At 43.2% G+C, this 26865-nt stretch overlaps 3 protein-coding genes across 6 annotated transcripts; 2 read left to right on the top strand and 1 right to left on the bottom strand.

Moving 5' to 3' along the window:
- Positions 1-209: 209 nt before the first annotated feature.
- Positions 210-2721, top strand: LOC121694251. 2 transcript variants are annotated; one of them, XM_042074301.1, is made up of 3 exons: positions 210-732; positions 843-956; positions 1391-2721. In XM_042074301.1, exons 1-3 carry the CDS (start codon positions 555-557, stop codon positions 2536-2538), a joined length of 1440 nt encoding a protein of 479 aa, XP_041930235.1. In that variant the 5' UTR covers positions 210-554; the 3' UTR covers positions 2539-2721. The 2 variants fall into 2 exon arrangements, with proteins under 2 accessions (XP_041930235.1, XP_041930236.1); XM_042074302.1 differs by having other exon boundaries at positions 655-728; positions 840-956.
- Positions 2722-3787: 1066 nt separating this feature from the next.
- Positions 3788-5728, bottom strand: LOC121695012. Its single transcript, XM_042075478.1, has 2 exons — positions 5238-5728; positions 3788-4714 (listed from the first exon to the last, which is right to left on the bottom strand). Exons 1-2 carry the CDS (start codon positions 5559-5561, stop codon positions 3788-3790), a joined length of 1251 nt encoding a protein of 416 aa, XP_041931412.1. The 5' UTR covers positions 5562-5728.
- Positions 5729-5758: 30 nt separating this feature from the next.
- kif3a (kinesin family member 3A) lies at positions 5759-25758 on the top strand. 3 transcript variants are annotated; one of them, XM_042074297.1, is made up of 19 exons: positions 5759-5960; positions 6727-7009; positions 7221-7365; positions 7673-7757; positions 8253-8358; positions 8686-8825; positions 9181-9378; positions 9877-10051; positions 10489-10587; positions 12313-12393; positions 16325-16333; positions 18597-18753; positions 19503-19683; positions 20098-20208; positions 21081-21206; positions 21315-21368; positions 21759-21827; positions 22075-22202; positions 24806-25758. In XM_042074297.1, exons 1-19 carry the CDS (start codon positions 5955-5957, stop codon positions 24852-24854), a joined length of 2202 nt encoding a protein of 733 aa, XP_041930231.1. In that variant the 5' UTR covers positions 5759-5954; the 3' UTR covers positions 24855-25758. The 3 variants fall into 3 exon arrangements, with proteins under 3 accessions (XP_041930231.1, XP_041930232.1, XP_041930233.1); XM_042074298.1 differs by lacking the exon at positions 16325-16333 and having other exon boundaries at positions 5760-5960; XM_042074299.1 differs by lacking the exons at positions 12313-12393; positions 16325-16333 and having other exon boundaries at positions 5760-5960.
- Positions 25759-26865: the final 1107 nt, after the last annotated feature.

Consider the following 26865-nt stretch of genomic DNA (forward strand, 5'->3'; position numbering starts at 1 on the left):
TACATTACATGTATTAGGCTTTATTTTTCCGTTTACATAAAAACGTATGCCTACAATTTATATTATTTAAGAAAAAAACACTGTCACCACCATCATCGTAGATATCACAATCGCATTATAAAACCGGAAAAAGTAGGCTAGCCTGGAAAACTTGGGAACCAGTATAAAGATCGCTAATGTGTCGTCATCATGACGTATTCCCAGTGGTGAACGCAAAGCATTTTTGGAATCCGCGGCACAAACAACAAGTAGGAAAACGCGCCAGACTTGATTGCTGGGAAGTGTTCAAGATGCCGTCTACCTGCTGTGTTATAAACTGTAATAGTCGTTCTCATGATAGAAGTGGAGTAAAGCTAACCAGCGTTTTTTTGTACTTAACCAGACCATTAGATTTGACATTAGGCCAATGTTAACTAGCATGAAATGGCTAGAAAATTAGCTTTCCAATGTGCTAGCGTAAAACGTAACCTTAACCTTAATCAGTTTTAAATGTTGTACATGTAGGTACATAGCAATTTATTTGGTGACTGTTTGCAGGCAAACCTGCTTATGAAATGATTGAGTGTGATCCTGACTGGGCCCCTTCCCTGTACCTCGGCCATACTGAGGTCAAAGTTACTAACACAGACCGGTTCAAGCGGCTTAGGAGAAGAGCGACGAGGTCACAACAACCGCAACCCCCCCACACTGGTCCTGAGGCTGAGTTCGATATTGCTGCACCTTTATACCCAGGTAAATCTTAAAATAATACAATATATGTTGTCCCCTGTGTATAGCTAATCTGGATTCCTTTGGAATAGTGGTTGTGATATGACAACATTTATTTTTATTGTTACTGTCAGACAACACTACATCTGCAACTGAGATGGAAGGTCTCGTGAATCCACCCCCATCTCCGGGCACTGTCCACACCGGTCCTGAGACTGAGCTGAATGAACCAGCACATTTGTTCCCAGGTAAATATTGGTAACAGACGCAAGTAGATTCAATATATTTTATGTCCAATGGTGTTTCTATCTAGACAACGGATTGAACCTAAGTGTAAGTACCTTTCACACAGAGTTGTAGCTTTTCTGACTCAAAGGCCAATCATTCTAGGAGGTCATTAGGCATTTGGCATGCTAATGTAACAGTCTTGAAATACTCAGCAGCTATCAGTAACAAAAGTATGGTGTGAAAGTCACACCCCTGGGCCGTTCTTCAAAACTGTCATTTGGATCAAAGTAATCCAGATTCATAAATCCCATGTCTTGATGTGTGGAATCAATGATTTCTTTTAAACTGGTCCCTGATCACAGATGCAGAAACATGGAATTTTCAAATCGGGGCCCTGGGCATCAGGCAAGTACAGAGATTGACAATTTATTTTTCTTATTGTTATTACAATCAGACTACTCTGCACCTGTGGCTGAGATAGAAGGACAAGAGACTCAGCCCCTACCACCAGCCCCAGACAATGCATGCAGAGAGGAAGATATGGAGACTGAAACATCAGGGGATGCTGGTGCTCCAATGGGGAATGCAGATGAACAGCAAAAGTGCACCAAGTGTGCCCTTAGAACCAAAGAAATAATCCGTTTGCAGGAGGAGAATCGAAAACTGAAGGGAGAGCTCTCCAAAAAGGCCCTGGATGAGAATTTTCTCAAAAACAATGATTTAAAGGTGAAGTACTACACTGGCCTTCCATCTTTCAGTCTGTTGATGGGTGTGCTGATGCAAATCATTCCCAGTCTACCAAAAACAAAAGAAAGAAAACTCTCCCATTTTCAAATGCTCCTCCTGACCCTTATGCGCTTAAGACTTGATCTGCCTGTCGAACATGTTGCACACCTCTTCGACATTAGCCGACATACCGCATACAATCTGTTCTTTGAGACCATCAATGTACTGCATGCACACCTCAGTCCTTTGGTGTACTGGCCAAAGCGACATTGTATACAGGCAAGCATGCCACATCAGTATGTAGAAATGTTTGGGAATCGTGTTACTGTCATTATTGACTGCTTTGAGCTTTTCATTGAAAGGGCACAAAATTTACGTGAAAAGGCACAGACATATTCAAACTACAAAAGCAGGTACACAATGAAATATCTCATCGGCATAACACCACAAGGTACTATCTCTTTCATTTCCAAAGGGTGGGGGGGGCGTGCCAGTGATAAGCAGATCACTGAGAACAGTGGCTTTCTTCAGAAGCTCTCGTCTGGAGACCTTGTGTTAGCGGACCGTGGATTTGATATTAAAGAAAGTGTTGCCCTTGTGGGCGCTACACTGAAAATACCTGCCTTCACCAGGGGCCACAGCCAACTTAATGCAAAAGATGTGGAAGAGACCAGGAAGTTAGCTCATGTTAGGATCCACGTGGAGCGAGTGATAGGGTGTATGCGCTCTAAGTTCAACATATTAAATGACACAATACGCCTTGGATTTGTGGTGCCTTGTGAGGGGGAGGATAAGACTTTGTTGGATAAAATTGTGGTTGTGTGCTGTGCTTTGACCAATATGTGTCCAAGTATTGTTGTGAAGCAGTCATGTTAGAATTATACACCATGCTCACATCTAATGTAAATATGTAAATATGCACATGTAAATATGTACACATGTAAATATATATATACATATATAAATATGTTTTGTTTTCCAAAAGATTTTGTAATGTCACTAAACATGTAATGATTTTTAGCCATCTCTGTAAATAAAATGCACAAAGACTGAATTGAATTCTGCCTCCTTTATCTGTATTAAGAAAGAATTGTGCTCAGTGTTCTTTGGTTGCAAACACAATTGCATAACTTAAAGTAGTAACCACCAACCAACTTGTGCAAGCATCGCATTGCCATGACTCTTCTCTGGCTGGTGCGCTGCTGAGTCCTACGCAACCTAAATTGAACCACTGTATAGGACAGTTCTGATTATCACAAGCAACCATGTCATCAAACTCTTCAGGCTGTCTGCAAAAGCACCACAAGATTCAAGATTCAATAATTTATTGGCATGAAACTCGAACACACAGGATCACCGTTGACATAGGCAGATTAAAAGGGGGACACTGCTCACAACATACCTGGATGACAGGTCAGGTTACCACAACACAGTCTTTTCACATGCCCTTCTTTTGGGCTGGGGGGTGTTACCTGGCTGCAGTGTGGCCAATGGTGTTTTGATTGTCTTTTTTCGTGCTCGTTTTTTGTTTTTGTCTGTGGGCTGTGAATCAACTAATGGCACAGGTAGGTCAGCTGAAGGCACAGGTAGGTCAGCTGAAGGGGGGGTGCTGGTAGGGGCTGGTGGGACAACCTTGTGCTTGGGTGTTTTACCTGGCTGTAATGTGGCCAATGTTTTTCTGACTGTGCTCTTCTGTGCTCGTTTTTTGGGTTTGTCTGTGGGCTGGGAATCGGCTGGAGGCACAGGTAGCTCAGCTGAAGGCACAGGGGGTGGGGGTTGAGTGTAGTGACGGGCTACAAGCTCAGGTAGGACAACCTTGTAAAAAAAAGTCTGTGCTGTTGGCAAAAGTGTCTCCCATAGTTCTACGTCAGGCATGACACGCACAGTTGCAAGGCTTTTGGTCGTCCAAACAACAAAGTCACAGAACTGTGACTCGGTGACAAAGATCTGAGTTTGTACCTGTTTGTAGTACTTGTGGGTCTGCTTCAACTCCATCCTTCCTTCTGTGAACTGCAGACAAAACTCCTTGTCAGTACATGCCTGTAGAATGTTATGGTCCTTGTGCTTAAAAGGGCATTTAATCTCCACACATCCTTTCCCGCAACATGCACAATGCACAAGTGCGTCAGGAGTTTTCAGGGAAAGAAGGGTTGATTATAAATCCACAGTCTTCCACTTTCATGTCCCTGTGCCGCAGCTCCGTCTGTGTGATGTAGGAGACCCTTGCCGTAGCCTCTTTTTCTCTCCCCCATTTAATGGCCTCTGGGCCATTGTCAGTCTGTCTCAGTGAAGGTTTCTGTGGATAGCACACCTTTTGCACAGTTGACTTTGCTGGTCTGGTTATGGAGGTGGAGACAACAGCGTGTATGATGGAGGCGGTTATCCTTCCAGCCCGTGTGCTGTGCCATATGTCAGACTTGTGCTGCTGTCTTGTGTTCTTTTCCAGTGCAGCTGCCTCTGTGGCTGTCACTGCCACAAGGTGTGTCAGGCCCTCACAGTGTTGAAGCAGGACCGACAAGTCACAGCCATCCATTTGTGGGTCGCGAAGACGCAGCAGTGACTTGGGCAGGACACATGGCTGAATGGGGTCAACATAGAGGTGGCAGAATTCCTCCATTACAGAGCACAGTCCAGACCTGTGTGCATGCATGAGTTCTGTGAGGAGTTTTAAATCAGCAAGTGTCTTCTGCGGTAAACATGTGCCACCTGAGCGGGTCCGGATCTTGGGTGCTGTGCTGGTGTCTCCACACACTGACCGATCAAGTGCCTTTTTTCGGGCAGAGCTTGTTGTAAAGTCAATAGTATGGCCAGGCACTCCCTGCACTTTGGTTATATTGGAGGGCATCACCCAGTACGCTTCAACATCTGTTGGAGTCACATTTCCCCGCAGACGCATAGTTGTATCGATCTTGTACAGGAGGGCTGCCACATGTGCGCACTTCTCTGCCACACCAGCCATACAAGTGCAGTGAGCGCTCTCCACTTCCCCACATGCTGTAAGTATGACCCATGGCTGTAGGGGCTTCTGGCTGAGTCGCATGGAGTGATTCACCTAAGACCATAACATCATTATTAATAGCTTGTAGAGAAATACAAAGCAGTACTAGCAAGACACAAGAGCTATTTGATGCATGCAGCCAATCAGGGTACAATGTGGTTGAAAGTGGGCTGGGGATGGATGGGCTTACCTGCATACTACACTGTTTTGTCCACAACACCAGTAAACTCACTCCCTTCAACACACTGCCCCCAGCCCCCACATGTAAACCATTCATCACCTTTACATTATTCATCCCTCCCCTCTATCTTAATGCAGCCCATTATCATAATATCATAATCATACAGTCAGACACCCGCCAAAAGGCTCATGCACCAGTAGCTCCAACAACAGTGTTTTACTAGAAATCGCTTTTATTAAGAGCAGTAAACGAGTAATTTTTTTCACAATTTACCATTTAACATATGCATGATGTGTTTGTCTTAGTAAGTTACGTTGGTTTGTTGAATTCTGACTGCATGCAGTTAGATGAGTGAGAACGAGGAGTGTGGTGCTTAAAACATTAGCATAAGCTTACCTTTGAACGGACGACAGTTTTCTGCCCCACTTTTACCATCTCCAGGTCCTGGACCCACCCATCTGTAAAAAAGACCTGGGCCTGCTGCAGCGACTTGAAGTTACTGAAAACTTCGTGCGTGTACGCACTAACACTTAATATCATGTAGTTGTATATATATGGGTGCTGGAAGTTGGGCAGCAGGTTGACGTTCCCTGACCAGTCGCTATGCTCATAAGGATCCAGTCCTTTGATTCCCTTTATTTTTTCGTCATACCTCGTCTTTGCATTATGATTTAGTTTAAGGCGGTATGGTCCGACAATGTTTTCTTTAGCCCGCTGCATTTTGTAGGATTGTATTCTGTTATCACGCTATTTTTTTTAAATTATTTTCATGCTACAACACTGGTCTGTTATGCTAGCCCATGTAAACGAGCCAAACATTCCCATAATTCTTTGCGTTCTGATGACGTTGCCGTCCATTTGGTCACATGTCTTAGCGATCTCTATAGCGCCTGTCGTCTGATCTCATCCATCGTTCTCCTCCGAATCTTCGCGGAGTGTGCGCACGCCCAGTTTGGGATGAGCCAGGAAAACAAACTGAACGGAACAGGAATGGGCAATTGTGTATTGTAAAATAGTAAATCACGACAGCTACGCTCACAGCATCGTCCTAGAAATTGGGATTGTGTAGCTGTTTCTCTTTGGTTCTAACAACACGTATATTAATCAACGGAAATGCCGGTAAGATGTTTTTCAAGCGACTTCATTTTGGATCAGCGGTTCCTCCCTTCCTATCTTGCTAGGCTGCTAACAGTTAGCTAGCTATCGATAGCTATCAAATGTTAATGCAAGTAGCAACGGTGGGGGCTATACGATAGTTGATTAAAATAATGTCAGTTTGTTAAAGACACATGTTAGCGTCTATTTGCCATGTGTCCCCATATCTTTAACTGGTAAACAGTATCGGATACAGTGTTTGCATTGTTGCTAGATGCATAGGCGATTAGCTGGCTGTGTTGGTATGCCCATTCAAAATGGCTAGTTGCCAGGCAATGAATAACTAGATTGTTAGCTTTGTTATCCCCGGCTGAAATATGAGATGCGGTTTGATAATTAGGCATTATCCATACAATCAATAGTGACTGATAAAGATGTAATTGATGGACTGATGGCATAACTGTATGACGTCTTTGTCAGTGTATTTGACAAGGGACTGAGTTAAGTTATCGTTGGACAGGAGGGAGGCTTTGCAGAATGCATTGCTTAGCTTTTATACGGAGCTAAATCTCACACGAAGCTATGTCATAAAAAAAAAACATAACCCTTGTAATGTAATGAGCGAACACTGAAATCACAGGACGCATGCATGTTTTCTTTAGCCACGTTACTTGCTTGTTCTGGTGTCTTAGTTTTTGTAAGCTGGTCAGTCGTGTCGTTTGTATTTATCTTGGGTAATATGACATCATACTGTATGCATCTGAATACTTTCCTGTCATCCCTGCTACAGAGTAATAGGACAGACAAAGGCGAGAGGTCGGAGGTGAGCGACAATGTCAAGGTGGTGGTGCGATGTAGGCCCCTCAACCAGAAAGAGAAAATGATGGGTCATAAACTGGCCGTCAGTGTGGATGAGATGCGAGGGACCATCACGGTGAACAAACATGAAACAACCAATGAGCCACCCAAAACATTCACATTCGACACAGTTTTTGGCCCAGAAAGCAAGCAACTAGATGTCTACAATTTGACAGCAAGGCCCATTGTGGATTCTGTACTGGAAGGATACAATGGTATGAAGGAGTGATTTTGGTTTTCTGCCTTCAGTCATCAGATCAGATCACACTCAAACAGACATAAAAGTTAAAATGTAAAATTATGTTTGTCCATAGAATAGATGGTATGGGATGTCCCAGATTCATTCATCCCAAGATCATAGCAATATCACATATTCAGATATTTTGTGCCTTTTGTAATAATATGGAAATAATTTTCCCCCGATAGGAACAATATTTGCGTATGGGCAGACGGGCACCGGTAAAACGTTCACGATGGAAGGTGTCCGAGCTGTGCCAGAGCTCAGAGGAATAATTCCGAATTCCTTCGCTCACGTCTTTGGCCACATAGCCAAAGCTGAGGGAGACACCAGGTTTGAATCTCTGCAAATTTTACAATGCTCAGTCAGCATGCATTTGTTTAATTCAGCATCTTTCTGGAGTCCATATTACATTTTCGTTAATTGTCTATGATTGCTGTTTGCTGAGTCTAGAAAATGTATACTAGCAAAATCCAAGGTCGTTGCTGGGTGAGGGAGGACAGTCACATTTCCCACTAAACTGCAAATAGCTGCAAATCTGCAGTTTAAGTCTGCTGAGTTGACTCTACTCAACCTAGCTACACTGTAAGACCTAAACCAACTGAATAAAAACATTGTTTATGTGTACTCTTCCATTTAGGTTTTTAGTCAGAGTTTCCTATCTGGAGATCTACAACGAAGAAGTGCGAGACCTCTTAGGCAAAGACCAAATGCAGAGATTGGAGGTGAGCGCATTAGAAAGAGCAAGAGGGGAAAAAAGCTTGCGATGAGGAGCAGATATCGAGGCGCTATTCAGCCTCTTTGTAGTTGCACCGTATCACTCATTTTCAGTGATTGTTATGAGCGGTGAGCGGAGGCTGTGCTGTGGTTACAGCAGGCTTCAGCATTTTTGCCTTGTGTGCAGAATCAGGAGACACCAAAGAGGCAGTTTTGCACTGTGTCCCCAGAAAACATGAACAATAGCATAAACGAAGAGTCAAAAAGTGCAACAGAGGTCATTTTTAAGGAAAAACTTGGCAATGCATTAAGTTGCTTAGTTTGTGTTGTGAATTGTCTTTAGTCAGTGTATGCTGTGTTTTGTACAGCTATCACCATCTGAATTAGAAAAAAAAATAAACAAAGATTAAGTGTTTTTTCCCCTTCTTCTCACAGCTATATCATTTAGGCTGTTATGTCACCTTATCTGAGGTTTAATTCATGTTAATTTCTTGCCCTCCCAGGTTAAAGAGAGACCTGATGTAGGTGTGTACATCAAAGATCTCTCAGGATATGTGGTGAACAATGCAGATGATATGGACAGGATCATGACCCTTGGACACAAGAACCGTAAGCAAACCAGTCCGGTACAGTACAGTACACAAACAATACACACAGCGATACATTGCTAAGATCAATTTACGTGGTTGTTGTCCAACCTTCCATAATAATTTGCCATTTCTTAGAGCTTTATGGAAAATTGCCAGTTATTTTTTGCCTTTTTAATTCAATTTAGTTAGATGTAATAGTAAATACATGTTTTATTCATACACCGATTCAGCTCAAGGGAATTCAATGTGTAGCTGTTGCAAGCAAGACACTATGGTCTCTTGCATTGGGTATGCGCCTGATGGTCTACACACCCCAAACTCTGTGTGTGTTCTGTGTTCCTCCCAGGTTCGGTGGGGGCAACCAACATGAATGAGCACAGCTCCCGCTCCCACGCCATCTTCACCATCACCATCGAGTGCAGTGAGAAGGGGGTGGACGGAAACCAGCATGTCCGCATGGGCAAACTGCACCTGGTGGACCTCGCGGTAAGCAGGAGAAGCAGGATTAATTATGCGGGGATTGTGCCGCAGCTGCATTTTACGCCTCACAATATCAGTCGTCTAGCACTAGGTTATTTAGCTTAGCAATGCCTCCTCCGCAGATTAAAATATTTGTGCATGAATACCATTGTGCAACGTGCTTGTTTTTTTGGTTTTCAATTCCAATGTTTGAAATCCCCACCACTTCCTGTTTTAATGTGTCTGTACATTCACATGTCATGTGTATGTATCCACATATGAGGAAGTAGATAAAGGCAGTTGAATTCAAATAAAACAAATCCATACAAACTCGTATGAAGGAAGTTCCAGTGCGTCTGATGTGAGGTGTTTCTGTGAACAGGGGTCGGAGAGGCAGGGGAAAACGGGAGCCACGGGTCAGCGGCTGAAGGAGGCCACCAAGATCAACCTGTCGCTCTCCACCCTGGGGAACGTCATCTCTGCTCTGGTGGACGGCAAGAGCACCCACGTGCCTTACAGGAACTCCAAACTCACCCGCCTGCTGCAGGACTCGCTGGGAGGCAACTCCAAAACCATGATGGTAAGGCTGGAGCCTGCAATGGTGCTTTTGTCTCCATGAAGTGCCAGTAGTTAGTACCATCTCTGCTTGCACGTGGGCATCCGTGGCCTACAGATTAGGGAATCGGACTTGTAACCGAAGGGTGGCCGGTTCAATCCCTGACTGGTAGGACAAATGTGGGTGGGCGGAGTGATTGAACAGCGCTCTCCCACTCCCACATCCTTGAGCAAGCCACCTAACCCCAAACTCAAGGGCTGCCCACTGCACCGGGTGTGTGTGTGTGCTCCTAGTGTGGGTCTGCTAGTAGTGAGCTCACTGCTCTGAGTGCGTGTGCCCCCGGATGGGTAAAATGCACATTTCTAGCAGGAACTTCCTACATGACCGTACAAGTCTAACTTAACTTAACTTGCTGCCATGTGCTTTCAAGTGCTCTTCAAGATATTTCCATCAGTTTGGTGGAAACATTTTCTTTCATTCATTCATTCATTCATTCGTTCACTGCATCCCCTTCTTCCTCAGTGTGCAAACATTGGGCCTGCAGACTACAACTACGATGAGACCATCAGCACCCTGCGCTATGCTAACCGTGCTAAGAACATCAAGAACAAAGCTCGCATCAACGAAGATCCCAAGGACGCTCTACTTCGGCAGTTCCAGAAGGAGATTGAGGAGCTCAAGAAGAAGCTGGAAGAGGGTATATCACAGTGGCTCATAGCAGTGTGTTAATTACAGTGTATTAATCAAGTGTGTTAATCACAGTGGCTCATAGCAGTGTGTTCATTAATCATGTGCTGAAGGAAACCATCTCGGCATGTGTAGAATATGTTCCTTTGTATGAGTCAGTGCTATTAATGGGCCTTTGTTTACATTTTGACAATGACTGTTTGGCTTGTACACAGACTGCTCAGTGTATATTCACATTTGACTTGGAAATGCAACTGCATAAAATGTCCAAAGCAGGAATTATGAGTAGCCTCTTTTGATGGTTCTGCCAAAGAGCATTTTTTTTCCCCCTAAGGACAAAGGACCGAGTCATTTTTTTTGGTCTCAAATATATAAATAATCAATGTCAATAAAAGCTCTTCAGATGAATAACTAATGGAAGACGTTCGTGGCCGTCCTTGTTTTCAGGCGAGGAGATATCTGGCTCGGAGGGCAGCGGGTCGGAGGAGATGGATGAAGGTGAAGACGAGGCTGGAGAGGGCGGAGAGCGTCGGCGCAAGCGCAGAGGTACTGACCTGCACTGTGGTAGCCGGCTTGGCATTAACTGAGCAAGTGCCTGTTTCTTCTTTACTTGAACACCTTAAAAGCTTTCCCAATACCACTTCTGAGAGAGAGGAGCTCCACTGCTGCCTAGCAGTACTCAGTAGGTGTGCGTTGGTTGGCATTTCTAAGGATGTAGTCATGACATTTAAAGAAACGTCACTTAACCCTGGCGATGCGTTAGGCCTGTTTTGTACATTGTCACATCGACGTCCTTAAGCTCCTTGGTTTTGGTGCTCGTGGCAAGTATCCCTGTTCATCTTTTATTCTACTTCCAAACCTGTCCACTAGCCTCACACACATTTCGAGTCTGTTGTAGCCCATTCCTCCTCATGTAGATCTCTCTAGCTTGCCCAATCTCCAACTCGCCTTCGATGAAAAGTATTGAAAACAAGCAGCCATGCAATGCATGCACAGCGGCAGGTTTTCTAGCAGTGCCCTGTTGAGCTGGGTGCGACAGAGTGCGTAACGGAAATTAATTGGTGCCCGTGAGGTTATAATTTATCACAGCTTAAAAAATGACTCTCTTGTCATCTTATCAGAGGTGTTTAGCTGGGTTACAGTGACATTGGAGATGAAAGCTGAGTAGGGAGCACAGATCATCTGGTCTCCAACGTGTTGCATGTGTGGTTGCTGACACAATTCAAGAAGACTGCCAACGCAAAAAGAGATGGCCAAGATTGCTTTACATTAGTTTTGAAATTAGCCATATGATTTTTTTTTAATTGATTTTTTTGTATTTTATTTAAAGGGGTTGATGTGTATAGGCTACTCCACAGATGGAAAATGAAAAATATATAAATATATAAAATATGTAAAACATCCTCATCTTTAGAGTATGTTATACGATACAAAACCTCTTAAACTATAACCTTGATGTGTTTGGGCTTTTGGATTGTTGAAATAATCCCAATGAGTTTTGTTAAAGATATTAAGTGTGCAGATAAAAGACAGACAGACAAAAAATTCCAGTTTTCTGAGAATCTCTCGTGCTTCCACCGTAGCCCCCACCCGGTAGTGGTAGTGGTGACAAACAAAATAAAGACGTCCTAACGTGTGTGCGCGCCCTGCCCCTGCACACTTCTCGCTACCCTGATGCAGTGGCTTACACAGAAGTTCTCATCAGATACGGCGATCAAGGGGTGCAAAGGCGCGGTTGGTTTCTGTGGTTGCAACCCACGGGGTGGTGATAACGCAGATGGGTTTTCTTCAGATGTAGGATTCCTGGATCCTGTCACTCTCTGTTCCGGTGGCAGAGATGACAGCTACTTCGCCCCCTGTCTGGGCTGTGACCTAAATGACCAGTAACCAGAAGGGGCTGGGGTTTCCGAACCCCTCTCCCGTCACCCAATGCTTGAGTCACATAGGCTGGTATCCAAGTCATTTTGCCCAGCGTTCAGATGGCTGCTAGATTCCTGATAAATCTACTTCTGTCTGTTTCGCACCAGATTCAATAAAGAACCTCTTTGGTTCTGTCAGATGTGTAGAAACATTGTAGTAGGTGATCTAGACATGTAGGGCTATGTGTGTGTATGATGTTAGTCTGTGTGTGTGTGTGTGTGTGTGTGTGTGTGTGTGTGTGTCCGCCCACACTTTGGTTGGTGTGTTTATAATGGTGACCTGTGTGTGTGTGTTAGTGTGTGCCTAGCCGTACTGTGCTGTGTTGTGCAGCCCTCTCTCTCTCCTTTGCAGACAGTGATGGCAGCAGCAGTGGCAACAGCTCCGACTCTGCCTGCTCTCTAGCGCCCCCCATTGACGACAAGCCCCCAACTAGTGAGTGGGAGCCTGGTGTGAACCACTCTAACCCCACCGCGGCCTGCCCACTAATACACACTCCCATACCCGCCTCCCCACTGTCCCTGTATGTAGAGACTCTGCATTTGACTAGACTGTTTCTGTAACCCCCACCCCCCCCACAGCCAGCTATGCTATTGCTCACCCTCCATTGAGATCCATCCTTCCACCCCAACACGACTTAAGCGTGTGTAAAAGTAGACGTCCTGTGTGATCACAGGTTCTCCATGAGTGCCACACCACACGTTACTAGGGCTGGGAACCGAAAAATTAGAATTAGAATATTAGAGTTGAAAGTATAGAATCGATAAGAAAGAACCGGAACTGAAATTGGATAATTATTTTGCCTATTTTGAATGGGCTTGTGCCTATCAATTCCTAAACACAATATAGCCCCTTTATTGTTGCAAACAAAGACAAGTAATGATACACAAGTTTGTCACCTTTTGAAACTGTGCAAAACCACAAAGCCTAGCATGCTGCTCTGATGTGCATGTGTTATGAAGGCCTTAGTGGTTTTAATAAATATGTGTGTGAATCAAGACTTATAAATAAATATTCACTTTTTGAATGTTCAGTTAAGGTTTAGAACATAGACCACTCCTGGAATATAGAACAAAGGTATATTTACATTTTATATCAACAATTTGTTTGGAAATTAGGAATTGATAGGAACTAGATTCAGTAAGCAGAGTCGGAATCAATATTATTGGAACGATACCCAACCCTACATTCTTTCATTTTGGGTCATTCCACGTCTACCAGGACCCACACACTTAGGTCTCAAACAATTCAATCAATATGTTCTGTATAGAGTTACCACAGGTTACTCTATACAACCACAGGTGGCACTGTGCTAGCTTTATGTAAAACATATTGATCTCAATGGTGCATTTTGCCCACATTCAGGGTGGAAAATAAAAAAGAAAGATTTGCATAAGACAAGTCAAATTGGTGTGAATTGACAAGTTCACAAGCCCATAGCGCAAGAACAAAATCGACACCCCCCTCCCCCCATAAAACTGGCTGTATCTTGGAAAGTATTGATCTTACATAAAAGTAATTTTACAGTGTGTCTCCTGGGTAACATAGGTACACCTGGTAATTTTTTCAGATTTGTTTGAGACCTAAGTGCGTGGGCCCTGGTTGAATTGACGTGGAATGACCCTTTTGTGTTAGTGTGTATGTGTCCTTGTGTGTGTGTGTGTGTGTGTGTTTTGCAAATGTGGTTAACACCTGCATTAATTATAGTACAGGAGTGTCACAAAGGGAATTTTAATGTCCTTGTGTGTGTGTGTGTTTTGCAAATGTGGTTAACACCTGCATTAATTATAGTACAGGAGTGTCAAACGGAATTTTAATGCCATGGCGTTATTTTTTTGAGTTTGTTAGAAAAATGTGTTACAAAGTTACTTTCAGGTCCCTCCGTTTTCTTGTGTTAGGTCTCTTATAAAGTGCATACGGAAAGTATTCACAGCGCTTAACATGTTATGTTACATTTTATTCCAAAATGGATTCAATTAATTTTTTTCCTCAAAATTCTACACACAATACCCCATAATGACAACGTGAAAGTTTTTTTTTTAAATGTTTGCAAATTCATTAGAAATAAAGAACGAAAATATATTCACAGCCTTTGCTCAATACGAAAAAGTATTCACAGCCTTTGCTCAATACGAAAAAGTATTCACAGCCTTTGCTCAATACTTTGTTGTGGCACCTTTGGCAGCAATTGCAGCCTCAGGTCTTTTGGAATATAAAGCCACAAGCTTGGCACACCTATCTTTGGCCAGTTTTGCCCATTCCTCTTTACAGAACCTCTCAAGCTCCATCAGGTTGGATGGGGAGCATCGGTGCACAGCCATTTTCAGATCCCTCCAGAGGGTTGCCGGTTCGAACATCAAACAGTAGGCACGGCTGAAGTGCCCTTGAGCAAGGCACCTAACCCCTCACTGCTCCCCGAGCGCCGCTGTTGTTGCAGGCAGCTCACTGCGCCGGGATTAGTGTGTTCTTCACCTCACTGTCTGCTGAGTGTGTTTCACTAATTCACTGATTGGGATAAATGCAGAGACCAAATTTCCCTCACGGGATCAAAAGAGTATATACTTATACTATACAGACAATTCTTTTGACTTCATGCTTGTTTTGTGGTCTGACATGCACTAATATATAGACAGGTGTGTGCCTTTCCAAATCATGTCCAATCAACTGAATTTACCACAGGTGGACTCCCAATTAAGCTGTAGAAACATCTCAAGGATGATCAGTGGAAACAGAATGCACCTGAGCTCAATTTTGAGCTTGATTGCAAAGGCTGTGAATACTGTATGTACAAGTGATTTCTTCGTTTTTTTATTTTTTAATAAATTTGCAAAAATCTCAAACTTTTTTTAAGTTGTTCATTATGGTGTATTATGTGTAGAAATTTGAGGGAAAAAAATATTTTGAATCCGTTTTAGAATAAGGCTGTAACATAACAAAATGTGGAAAAAGTGAATACTTGTATGAACTCTGTATGCACTGTATCTTATGCCAACCTTTCAGTAATTTCCGTCAACTGTGATAAATCATAGAAATGATAAAGGAAATGATTTCTAAGCCTGATGAGCTGCAACCTTGTATGGACTACTTTATCATACAGAGAGTGGAAGATGGAGGAAAGCCCCTTTTGAGCAAAGCCTCATGTTTATGCTAAAACGTTTATGCAGTTAATTTGAGTGTGTCCCCAATACAGACTTAACCCAAATAAAGTCTCAGTTATCAGTAAAACATCAGTTAAACAATAGCCAGTTTGCTGATGGCTTATAGAACTGGTTTCTGGTTTTTGTGAGAATGCTACCCGCCTTGAATTTCTGTGTTTTGTTGTCTTGTCTTTTTTGTTGTTTTGTTGTCATGTTGTCTCCGGAGCTAAAGGCTCTTTGCACCTTGTGACCACTACCCTCACTGGTGTGACCCTGCTTGACCACTACTCCTCTGCTGGCCGACCCCCCCCCCCCCCCCCCCCCCCCCCTTATCGTGGTCATAAACCATTACTAACCAACCGATGCTCTGCCCACACGGCCCCTCTTACCCATCCCACGGTCTTATTCACACCACAGAAGTGGTCATGCAATGAATGATTGTAACCAACCACTACAAAAAAGCCACTGCCCATGAGGTTTACCCCTTACTCTGAGTTTACTTAACTAAACCATGTACTTGGAATACCCCCCTGGGCCCATATTCACAAAACATTTGATCTCTTACCACTAAGAGTGCTACAAGACAAGTTTTAGCAACCTGCCACTGTCGACTGACCTATTTCATCCACAAACCTAAATTTATACTTCTTTAGTAAAAAAGGATTATTACGCAATGTAACTACGTAAATAATATCACAATATGACTATTTTGTTGAAATTCGTATCATGGAGAGGAATTATTACAATATACGACAATACCATAGCCTGGCCCCAAGTCGTGCAGGTTGTTGAAGGCCATGGAAATGTCCTTAAGAGTGAAGTCATGAAATATGTTTGAATTGCAAATAATTAGGAGCCCTGGAGGAGTAGTAGTCATCAGTCATTCTGTCACATTTTGGGATTTTTTTTTCAAACTACTCTACTCTCCTGTTTTATGTCTGCTCTTACATCTCATACTGATTGTGTGTCCCTGTTTCTCTCTGTGTCTCTCTCTCTCTCTCTCTCTCTCTCTCTCTCACACACACACACACACTATTGCTTTTTTCTGTCTGTCTTTCTCTATTTCTCCATCTGTCTGTTAAAGTGTGTTCCTCTCTGTCTCTCTCTCTCTCTCCAACAGTATTTCCAAAGTAACCATGTCATGTCTCACACCTTTTCTCTTCCTCTTCCCTCCCCCGGGGGCAATATTGTCACGTGTGTGTGAAACGCTAATCTGCTGTAAACTCAAGACCAAAGAGGTTGGTGTGAGAGTCTGCTGAACCCTGTGCTTCCCACCTGGGCGTCTCTCTAACCTTGTGCATGGGGGGAAAGCATACAGAATGAACTGAGATTAACATGAAATATGTATTCTTCATATGGACTACCCCGTCAAAGGTTTTTGAACACCCCACATTTCAGAATCTGGATTACGTTTCTACCTTTTCTTTGCAAATGCCCTGAGGTTTGATAGTCTAAGAGTTGAAATTTAATTTTGAAAGGAACAGTCCGGAACTGTTTTTTTTTAAATAATCACTATATACAGACTGATTACATAATGACTCAGAAGGACTGTTTGATTATTTTTTTCTATGTTCGTTTCTCGAAAACAAAACCAGAGTAGAACTAGACATCAAGGCACCGTAAAATGAAGGAAGAACCCACTTCAGAGATGCAGCAAAGAGAACGGAGTCCGCCCAAAGAGCAATACCTTATCCGCATATCACAAGACATCACAAGCTGCTTGGTTGTCATTCAAGTGAATGTGACCTCTGTGCAAACACTCCTAGTAATACTTTGAAGATCAATGAGAATGAAAGAAAGCTGACAGTGTATACTTTGAAATAATGTAAGCCTGATGCATGCAAGTTCATTCTTCATGCCATTCTTTCAATGAATGAATCTTTGAATTTAGTGCTATGTTTTTTTTAAGTAAGTGCATGAAAGCATCTTATACCTAGCATCAAGTCAATGGTCAGAAAATAATTGGAGATCTAACAAAAGGTATTATAAATGCCTACAACATTTGTGTGTTTTTTTCCTGCGGCTAGGAGCACGCCTTGATGGGTCAATTTGTGGAGAACACATTCTACTGTTAGGGTTTGTATAGTTCACAGTGATGAGACGGCCTGTTTAATGATCTGTGTGATGGGGTCTGTATAAGCAGACAATCTCTGATCTGCAAGGGCCCGGGGGTTCCCCATTGTAGTCTCAGGAAATACCCTCAGCTTTTTTTAACCGCTCTACTTGTTCTGCCGTCATCACCAGAAGAAAGAGGCTACCCTATTGAGAACAGGTTGTTTTTTTCAGCAAGTCAGTTATGTTTTTTAGTCTGGCACTGAGAATGTTTTAGCAGGTGTTCAAAAACTTTTGAATGGCAATGCCTGACTGTTTCAGTCATTCACCCTCTGCAGTATATTTTTCTGACAGTGGTCAGTCTGGTCAGAACATCTTAGGCTGCGTTTACACCGGCAGGTCTTGATGCACAGTTCTGGTTTTCTGCCTGTGTCTGATTTTTTGGACTGCCTGTTTACGTCTCCGTTTGAGAGTGGCCCATATCAGATATTTGTGTGTACATGGTTCACTAATTTTAAACACGTGAGACAATCCGCTTGTGCACCAGAGGAATTATAAGGCCAAAAAAACGAGGGCAAAATAAACCAGACAGCACTACAAATGCACAAAATCAGGTTGCATTAGGGTATTTCAATGGCTAGTTGTTTACTTTCACTTCCAAATTATCTTGGAAGTCTGCAAAAAAGGCTATCGGTTTTATTTTAAAGAAAAAGAAAGTAGAGAGCCTACCACCTTTATTGCAGCTTTTCCATCTCTGTTTTCTTTTTAATTACATCGTTCTGCCAGTCATGCGTTCACGCGAAACTGAAAGCAACATCGTATGCTACTGTATGTAATGTAAATGCAAAAACGGAAAAGATTGTGGCCATGTTCAACTATGCTCAAGATGAATATGAGACGGGATATCCGATCTGCCCGTTTACACTGCAGTCGCTTTGGCTTATATCTGATTCATATCTGATTTATTTCCACATATGAATGAGGCCTGAAACCGATCTGGAAATATTCCATGCGCTTTGTTCATGTTTACACGTCCATGCTGGGCATCAGAATTGTGTCACATATGACCAAAAAATCTGAATTGGGTCACATTTAACTCGCGGTGTAAATGTAGCCACAGAGAGGGTATGACTGTAACCAGCGTGGTGCTTCACAAGAGATGAATGACTCTTTCAAGTCCTTCATCAACATCTTGTCTTATTCAGGTGATAAATATAAATATAAATATGATTTGCTATTATCTTCATTTTACATAGTAGGACAAGCAGGCCGACTGGCCCTGTATGCATTGGAAAAAATACCTTTGACATAAGCATATACCGTAGAACACATATTTGAGATGTTAAACTTGATACACATGTAAAGCAAACATAAAAATAAGACCACAAAAAGTGCTGCATAACCCTGCTGTTTTTCTGACCCTTTGCTCCCCTCTCGCCTTGCGGAAAGGAAAGAAGAAGGTGTCTCCCGACAAGATGGTGGAGATGCAGGCGAAGATCGAGGAGGAGCGGAGAGCCCTGGAGGCCAAGCTGGACATGGAGGAGGAGGAGAGGAACAAGGCGCGCGCCGAACTGGAGAAGAGGGAGAAGGACCTGCAGAAAGCACAGTCAGTCTCCCCACACACTAGCGCTGAACTATTACACATGTTTCATGCCAACCATAACATGCAACACTTCAGACTTGCTTTCAGGAGTACATTCAGAGATGCATTTTGAATTTTGGTTGTTAAAGATCATGGACATTTCCCATTTTGCTTTACTGTTAAAGATGCACTACAGACATTGATTAACCCCGTATAACCGCCTCGTCACTGTGTACACATCTGCATGCTTGACAGATGTTTGCCAATGCTATCAAATGGCAAGCAATGTTATACTAAAATATGATAGCTAACTCTGACACACTGATTTGCTTATCACCCCACCAAATCATGTGTTTGCCCGCATGCACACAGAGGGTGCAAAACTCAGTTGTCACAACTTTCATTTGAACATTCCCAAATCTGTTTGTACTCAGGGATGCATTTACCGGTAGGTTTCCCATAAGCACTCACATAAGGATGCACTCACATGAGGATGCACTGTCAGTACTACTGATCTACTGTGTTCAAGTGCTCACGTTCACTTTTCAGTATGATTGATGACCAATGTGTGATGAGGGCTGCGTTTCTCTGTAATCTGGGAATATTTCCTGGTATGCGTTTTTGTTGTTGAGGTGTGACAACCCCCCCCCCCCCCCCCCCTTTTGCACTGTGCTGCGTCATGTGAGTTAGTCTTTCTCAGTGCAGTGCTGTAATCCATGTCGGTGCGTCTCAGAGCGGTGCTGTAATCCATGTCGGTGGTGTTTGACCCTCAGGCAAGAGCACCACCTGCTGCTGGAGAAGCTGTCGGCGCTGGAGAAGAAGGTGATCGTGGGCGGCGTGGACCTGCTGGCCAAGGCTGAGGAGCAGGAGCGGCTGCTGGAGGAGTCCAACGCGGAGCTGGAGGAGCGCCGCGAGAGGGCCGAGCAGCTGCGCCGTGAGCTGGAGGAGAAGGAGGTGAGGAGAATGCGCAGGAGGCGCGCCACATGATGCGTCTAGATATCTATATCTATATATCTCTATACACTACCGGGGCAAAAGTTTGGGGTCACTTACACATTTCTGATGAGAAATGGCTGATCTTTAATGCAATATCTACATTGCCCATTATCAGCAACCATTCATCCAGTGTTCCAAAAGCACATTCTGTTTACTAGTCTGATAACTTTTTAAAAGGCTAACTGAGAAAACATTGGAGAACCCTTTTGCAATTATGTAAGCACATAATCATTGTAATCTGAAAGTATCTACATAATATACAGTTCAGGTATCTGAATTCTGTAGTGATATAGTGACAAATTCATGATTAGATCAGTTGACCTTTGTTTGTGCTCTTACTTTTGCGTTTGTGTGTGATTTGATGTGAAACAGCAAGAGCGTCTGGACATTGAGGAGAAGTACACCAGCCTACAGGAGGAGGCCCAGGGCAAGACCAAGAAGCTGAAGAAGGTCTGGACCATGCTGATGGCCGCCAAGTCCGAGGTACAGTAAACGCCTCTCATGCAGGGTCTGCTTGCTCAACAGGGACTGGTTGCTTGTATCTATGGGATTGTGTGTTTTGTGTTTTGTATTAGTGTCTATATGTGTGTGTGAGTGTGTAACTGCAGTATAGATACACACCGTGAAGATGTCCAAGTTCAGAATTCTAAGAGTTACACGCACGCTTGATGGTGTTTTGGGCCCCAACCGTCAACTCAATACCTAAACCTAACCCTAACCCCAGGCAGCACTGCCTTGAAGTCGACGGTGAGGGCCCAAAATACCATATCTACATGCACATGTTGGTCTCTGACTTTTGTTTCCTCTTGTTCCTCCCTTTCTCTTTCTCCCCTGCTCTATCTCACTCTCGCACACTACATAATTCCCTCGCTTTTGTACCCCTCTCCCTCCATCCCTGCCTCTTTCTCCTTCCATCCCTGCCTCTCTTTCCCTCCATCCCTGCCTCTCTCTCCCTCCATCCCTGCCTCTCTCTCTCTCCCTCCATCCCTGCCTCTCTCTCTCTCCCTCCATCCCTGCCTCTCTTTCCCTCCATCCCTGCCTCTCTTTCCCTCCATCCCTGCCTCTCTCTCCCTCCATCCCTGCCTCTCTCTCTCTCCCTCCATCCCTGCCTCTCTCTCTCCCTCCATCCCTGCCTCTCTTTCTCTCCATCCCTGCCTCTCTCTCCCTCCATCCCTGCCTCTCTTTCTCTCCATCCCTGCCTCTCTCTCCCTCCATCCCTGCCTCTCTCTCTCTCCCTTTATCCCTGCCTCTCTCTCTCTCCTCCATCCCTGCCTCTTTCTCTCCCTCCATCCCTGCATCTCTCTCCCTCCATCCCTACCTCTCTCTCCCTTTATCCCTGCCTCTCTCTGGTGCAGATGGCTGACCTGCAGCAGGAGCACCACCGTGAGATCGAGGGGCTGCTGGAGAACATTCGCCACCTGAGCCGTGAACTCCGGCTGCAGATGCTCATCATAGACAACTTCATCCCCCAGGAGTACCAGGTGTGTGTGTGTGGTCTTTTCTGTTCTGCTGGATGAAAGTCCATTAATTAGAATGATAGGAGGGTCTGTCGATCATAGCAACCTAATCAACCTTTTTGTCATTTTCAGGAGATGATTGAGAACTATGTCCACTGGAATGAAGACATTGGCGAATGGCAGTTGGTGAGTGAGTGACGTGTGTGTGTGCTTGCCTGTGTGTGTGTATGGAAAGTGCAGCACCTCTATTAAATGTCATTGTGTCATTTTGACCACACTGCACCGCATAGGCACACACAGCTATTGTGCAACAGGATAACTAGGTAAAACAGTCCTTGCAAACAAACTCTGACCTTAACTCAAGTGTCTTGCATGGTGCTGCTTGCTTATGTTGCCAAATCTCCTGAGTCAAAGTGAAACCCGCTGCCCTACTTTGCTCTTCTATCAAGAGACATCATCTGATAATTAATGATCCGAAGAGTTTGAGAGCAGAAAGAAAGGGTGAATATCTGACTGTTCAACCTCAAAGGAGGAGGCATATATCAAACGACTTGTCTGTCTGTATTTGTTTTGCAGAAGTGCGTGGCATACACTGGGAATAACATGCGGAAGCAAACCCCTGTGTCTGACAAGAAGGAGAAAGATGTGAGTGTCTTTGAGTGTCTTATGGCCCCATTTGTATTGTTTATTTCTCCAGTCAATTCTGATGGACTCACTAATTTTTTTTCCCTCTCTCTCACTCACCCAACCCCCCCCCCCCCACCCACCCGGTGCGTATCTATCTTTCTGTTTCTTTTATTTATCTCTCTCTCCCTTGCTTTCACTCTCTCTCTCTCTCTCTCTCCCTTGCTTTCGCGCTCTCTCTCTCTCTTGCCATCACCTGGTCCGGTAGCCCTTTGAGGTGGACCTCTCTCACGTGTACCTGGCCTACACAGAGGAGAGCATGAGGCAGTCCCTTATGAAGCTGGAGAGGCCTAGGACCTCCAAGAGTGGCAAGTCCCGGCCCAAAACAGGACGCAGGTAAACCAGCTCACTCCACCAGCGAACGGAACTGAAACAGACACTGTTGGCCTAGTTCTCATAGACCATCACAACACTGTCCTGGAATTTGGAATTTCAGCCATACTCAATTCTACACTGATTAATTGGGATGTGGTTTATGGGCCGTGTTTCAACTGAGGCGGGGGGGGGGGTGTGTATCTCTGCACTCAGTTGGATAGACCTAACCAATGAGAGCAATGAAATAGCTTACTATGAATCCTTTAGGTAGAACAGCCAAAAGATCCTCTGTCTCGACAAACGCCGTTTTCTGATTGTTTGAAGTTATTGCACAGTCAATATCTTGTACAATAGACGCTATAGTGAAATCTTAAAGCGATACTCCACCATTTGGGGAAACACTCATTTTCCACCTCCCCTCAAGTTAAACAATTGAGTTTTACCTTTCCCCAGTCTAACAGTAGCACTTTTAGCTCCAGCTCATTGAATCAGATAACTCCAAAATGGGAGTATTCCAAAGTAATGAGCATTAAAAACATGCAAAGGATATAGGATATTGATAATGTACATGTTGTTGCTAAAAGCGTGTCAGTCTGAATGGCCCCTTTGAACTGCTGCCTTCAATGACCTTTCTATCAATAGTGTTCTTCTAATCTCTAAATCTGTCAGAATTGGCCAACGTTGGAGTCCACCCTGCAGCTGTGTCATGGGGAAAAGACGGACTGCCCTGTGACTTGTACTTGACCAATGACAGTGTCATAGTACTACTAAACAGTTGCAGTTCAATATGTACAATATGATGTAATTTCTTGTTGGAGGTGCCGTATTTGCCATGACAAGTACGGATGACTCTAGGGCTGTAAATAGGAAAGGACCTCACGATACCATACGCATAAAGTCAAGTCAAGTTTCTATAGCGCATTTCATACACAGAGGTCATTCAATGTGCTTTACATAAACAAAAGCAAACAGATATAGCAGATAAAAGCATAGAAGGGCAATAGTCAAAGAATAGTTTAAAAAGTAAAGATCATAATATAAAAGAAAACATAAAACACACCAGGTAAAATCATTTTAAATAAAGAATAATTAAGTAGACAAAATAGAAGACACAAGGTAGAATAATTTAAAGAATTTGTAACTCAGTGCAGTTAGCAGAAGGCATCAGTTTGGTCTTAAGTCTAGATTTAAAACTGGTTACAGTTGGGGCCTTTTTGATGTCTTCAGAAAGTTGGTTCCAGAGCTGCTTCCCCATGTTTAGGTCCAACAGCAGGTTTTACTAACAGCTTTTTCTCCTGAGACCTGAGGTCAAGAAGGTGTGTACTGCTGAAACATGTCTGATAGGTATTTAGGTCCTCTGCTCCATTTACTGATTTATGAACCAGCAGTAGTGCTTTAAAGTCAATTCTGTGACTTACTGGAAGCCAGTGCCTGGACTTAAGAATTGGAGTAATATGGTCAGTTCTTCTAGTTTTCATAAGAACCCTAGCTGCTGTGTTTTGTAACACCTGAAGCTGTTTGATAGTCTTTTTAGGAAGGCCTGTGAAAAGGACATTGCAGTAATCAACCCTGCTGGAGATAAAGGCATGAATACGTTTTTTTGCATCATGTTTTGACATCAGCCCTCTAAGTTTGGCAATGTTTTTGAGGTAGTAAAAAGCTGCTTTAGTTATTACTTTCATGTGGCTGTTGAAATTTGGATCACTGTCAATTAATACATTAGTACAATTGGCATTGTGTCAAGGAGAGTGGCAACTCTTAAATCTTTCCTCCTTTTTACTAAATACAATTACTTGCAGTTTTTTTCTTTGTTCAGCTGAAAAACATTTTGAGACATTCAGTTTTTGATTTGGTCAATTCACTGACAGAGATTTGAAGGGACCATAGTCATTTGGTGACAGATCTAAGTGAATGTGGGTGTCATCTGCATGGGTCACGATACAATACATCACGATATATTGCGATACAATACTTTTGCGATATGTTGCAATACTTTTTACCGGAAATGTAAAACTAGAGCTGGAAACGCTCTTGCTGTGTACCACCTGGGCAGTAGAATATGTAGATCACATGGCACTGATAATTACCACCTGGGCAGTAGAATATGTAGATCACATGGCACTGATAATTACCACCTGGGCAGTAGAATATGTAGATCACATGGCACTGATAATTACCACCTGGGCAGTAGAATATGTAGATCACATGGCACTGATAATTACCACCTGGGCAGTAGAATATGTAGATCACATGACACTGATAATTACCACCTGGGCAGTATATATAAGTATATATACTTTTTTGATCCCGTGAGGGAACTTTGGTCTCTGCATTTAACCCAATCGGTGAATTAGTGAAACACAAACAGCACACAGTGAACACAGTGAACACACAGTGAGGTGAAGCACACACTAATCCCGGCGCAGTGAGCTGCCTGCTACAATGGCGGCGCTCGGGGAGCAGTGAGGGGTTAGGTGCCTTGCTCAAGGGCACTTCAGCCGTGGCCCACTGGTCGGGGCTCGAACCGGCAACCCTCCGGTTACAAGTCCAGAGTGCTAACCAGTGGGGCCACGGCTGCCCCAGGTGACACAAGTGTTGATTGTTGTCTTCTGTGTCTGTTTCAGGAAGCGATCCTCCAAGCCAGAGGCAGTAATCGAATCCCTCCTGCAGTGAGCACGAGGCAGAACAACTGTGTAGATCTGGAGATGAGGTGGCCCTAGGAAGAGTACTTAGTCTGTCGTAAACCTAAAATCACCCATGGAGAGATTGCAAAAGGCTATGTGTTTGAAAAATCTCTCTCCATGTGATGTGTAAAATAACACTACAGAACAAAAGTCTTAAATCTTAGTACTCATGCATAACTCTGAACAGTGAAGTAGCTGTTGTGTGTGTTTTGGATGGATGGGTTGAAAGGTCATGGGATTCCAAGAGGCCTGTAATAAACGTTATATTGTAATTTGCTTACTGTTTTTCCAACCTGAAAACACTGAATACCCTTAAAAAAAGAAGTTTGCTCATTTAACCATTTAGAGCTTCATTGCAAGTATGTCTGGGCATCACCGTGAATGAGCAAGGTTAGTAAACGAGGCATTTGTTTTTATTATTTCAGTTAATCAGGTCATGAAGCTTGCACAAAGGGAAACATGAACACTAAACTTTGTCATTGTCTAAATCTGAATGCCAGAGAGTGAGATGGAGGATGGAAGAGTTGCTAGGATATGTTGACGTAATACCCTAGAGTAAACATGGGTGTAGAGATCACCTGATGTGTGGAATGAGCCTGTAGTCTTTTACTGGACATGGCAGTGTGTTTGCGCTGTACATTTGTTTGTATTTTTCTTTTAGGGGAAGCGGATGTGGTTGCTTTGGAGGTTAACGTTTAAGGCTTGCATGCTATAACACCCATCCCCTCCACTGTTCTGTAGTGCCATGCAAGACTAGGTCATTTTCAAAATGTACTGTCAAGAACTGCTTGATTTTTTTTTAATTATTTGTATTATATTTTAAAAATGTTTACATGTTGTGTGCTTTCATCTAATGTATATCTGTTAATTTATTAAATTATTTTACTGATTTACTGGACCGTTTTTTGGTATGAATCATTGTTTTTGTTTTTTATTCATGATCTGCTGTTACATTAAATTAAACAAACACATTTTGACACATTGGATTTAGTTCAAGTATGAATGCAGATATAAATACAAAAATAGAACTATATTTAAAATTGTAAATTGATAAATAACATTCTCTTTGGGTATGCTGTTGACTAGTCCACCTTGGTCCTACAGCATTGGATTCTTGGGTGTGAAAGATGCTGCTGGACACAATGGATGATGTCATCTCTAAGGGTCAGCAATGGGTATTTTACCCCTGAAGCAGTATAAGGACAGTCTTTCATCTGTGGAAAAGATGATAAGTGTTAATTCCTTGCCTACACAATACAAAAAACAATGCTAATTGTTGATATTTAAAGAATTATGTTGAAGGTCTGATATTTAAAGGAATAGTTCATGTTTGAGATGCTGCAATAGCAGGGCCCTAGGTTGTCATTTGGCCTGAGTGCTCTTTCAAGATAAAGGTTTAACTCTTCATTTATCTATCACACTCATTCTGTTTCACCTATATTAGAAACAACATTCACAACTAAAAACCCTTGTGTGGCGTTTGCTGAACACTTCAATTCAAACACACAGACTTACCTTGGAGTAAACAGAGAGGGCCCTTGCTAACTTTGAGTGAGTATGATTGTGGTGGGAAACGGCTTGGGAAATGATCTTCTGAGCAACGCAGAAATCTTTACACTGTGGAGATAAAATCAACTTATCAGCACAGAATAATCCTCCCCATTTCAAAATACTGTCAATACGAATCAATATCATATCAATACACAATGGCTTCAGATAGTAGAACTCCTGCCACATATTTGATTCAACCATTCACTGAACCAACCGATTCTAATTGGCAGAACTACTCAGCCAGGCAGATGCGCTGGTTAGTGAAATCACCTGTGTTAAGTGCACAGGTAGAACCAATACATGGTAGCAGCGGTCCCCAACCACCGCAGGACATTCCTAACCGGGCCGTAGCCTACGACATGAGTTTAAAAAAAATGCATGCAAACTAAACTAAATTTAATTCGCAATAATGTCACGTTTTTACATGGCATAGGCCTATATGCAGTTGT

The sequence above is a fragment of the Alosa sapidissima genome, chromosome 20, assembly GCF_018492685.1.
Source record: "Alosa sapidissima isolate fAloSap1 chromosome 20, fAloSap1.pri, whole genome shotgun sequence".
Classification (NCBI taxonomy): Eukaryota; Metazoa; Chordata; class Actinopteri; order Clupeiformes; family Clupeidae; genus Alosa; species Alosa sapidissima.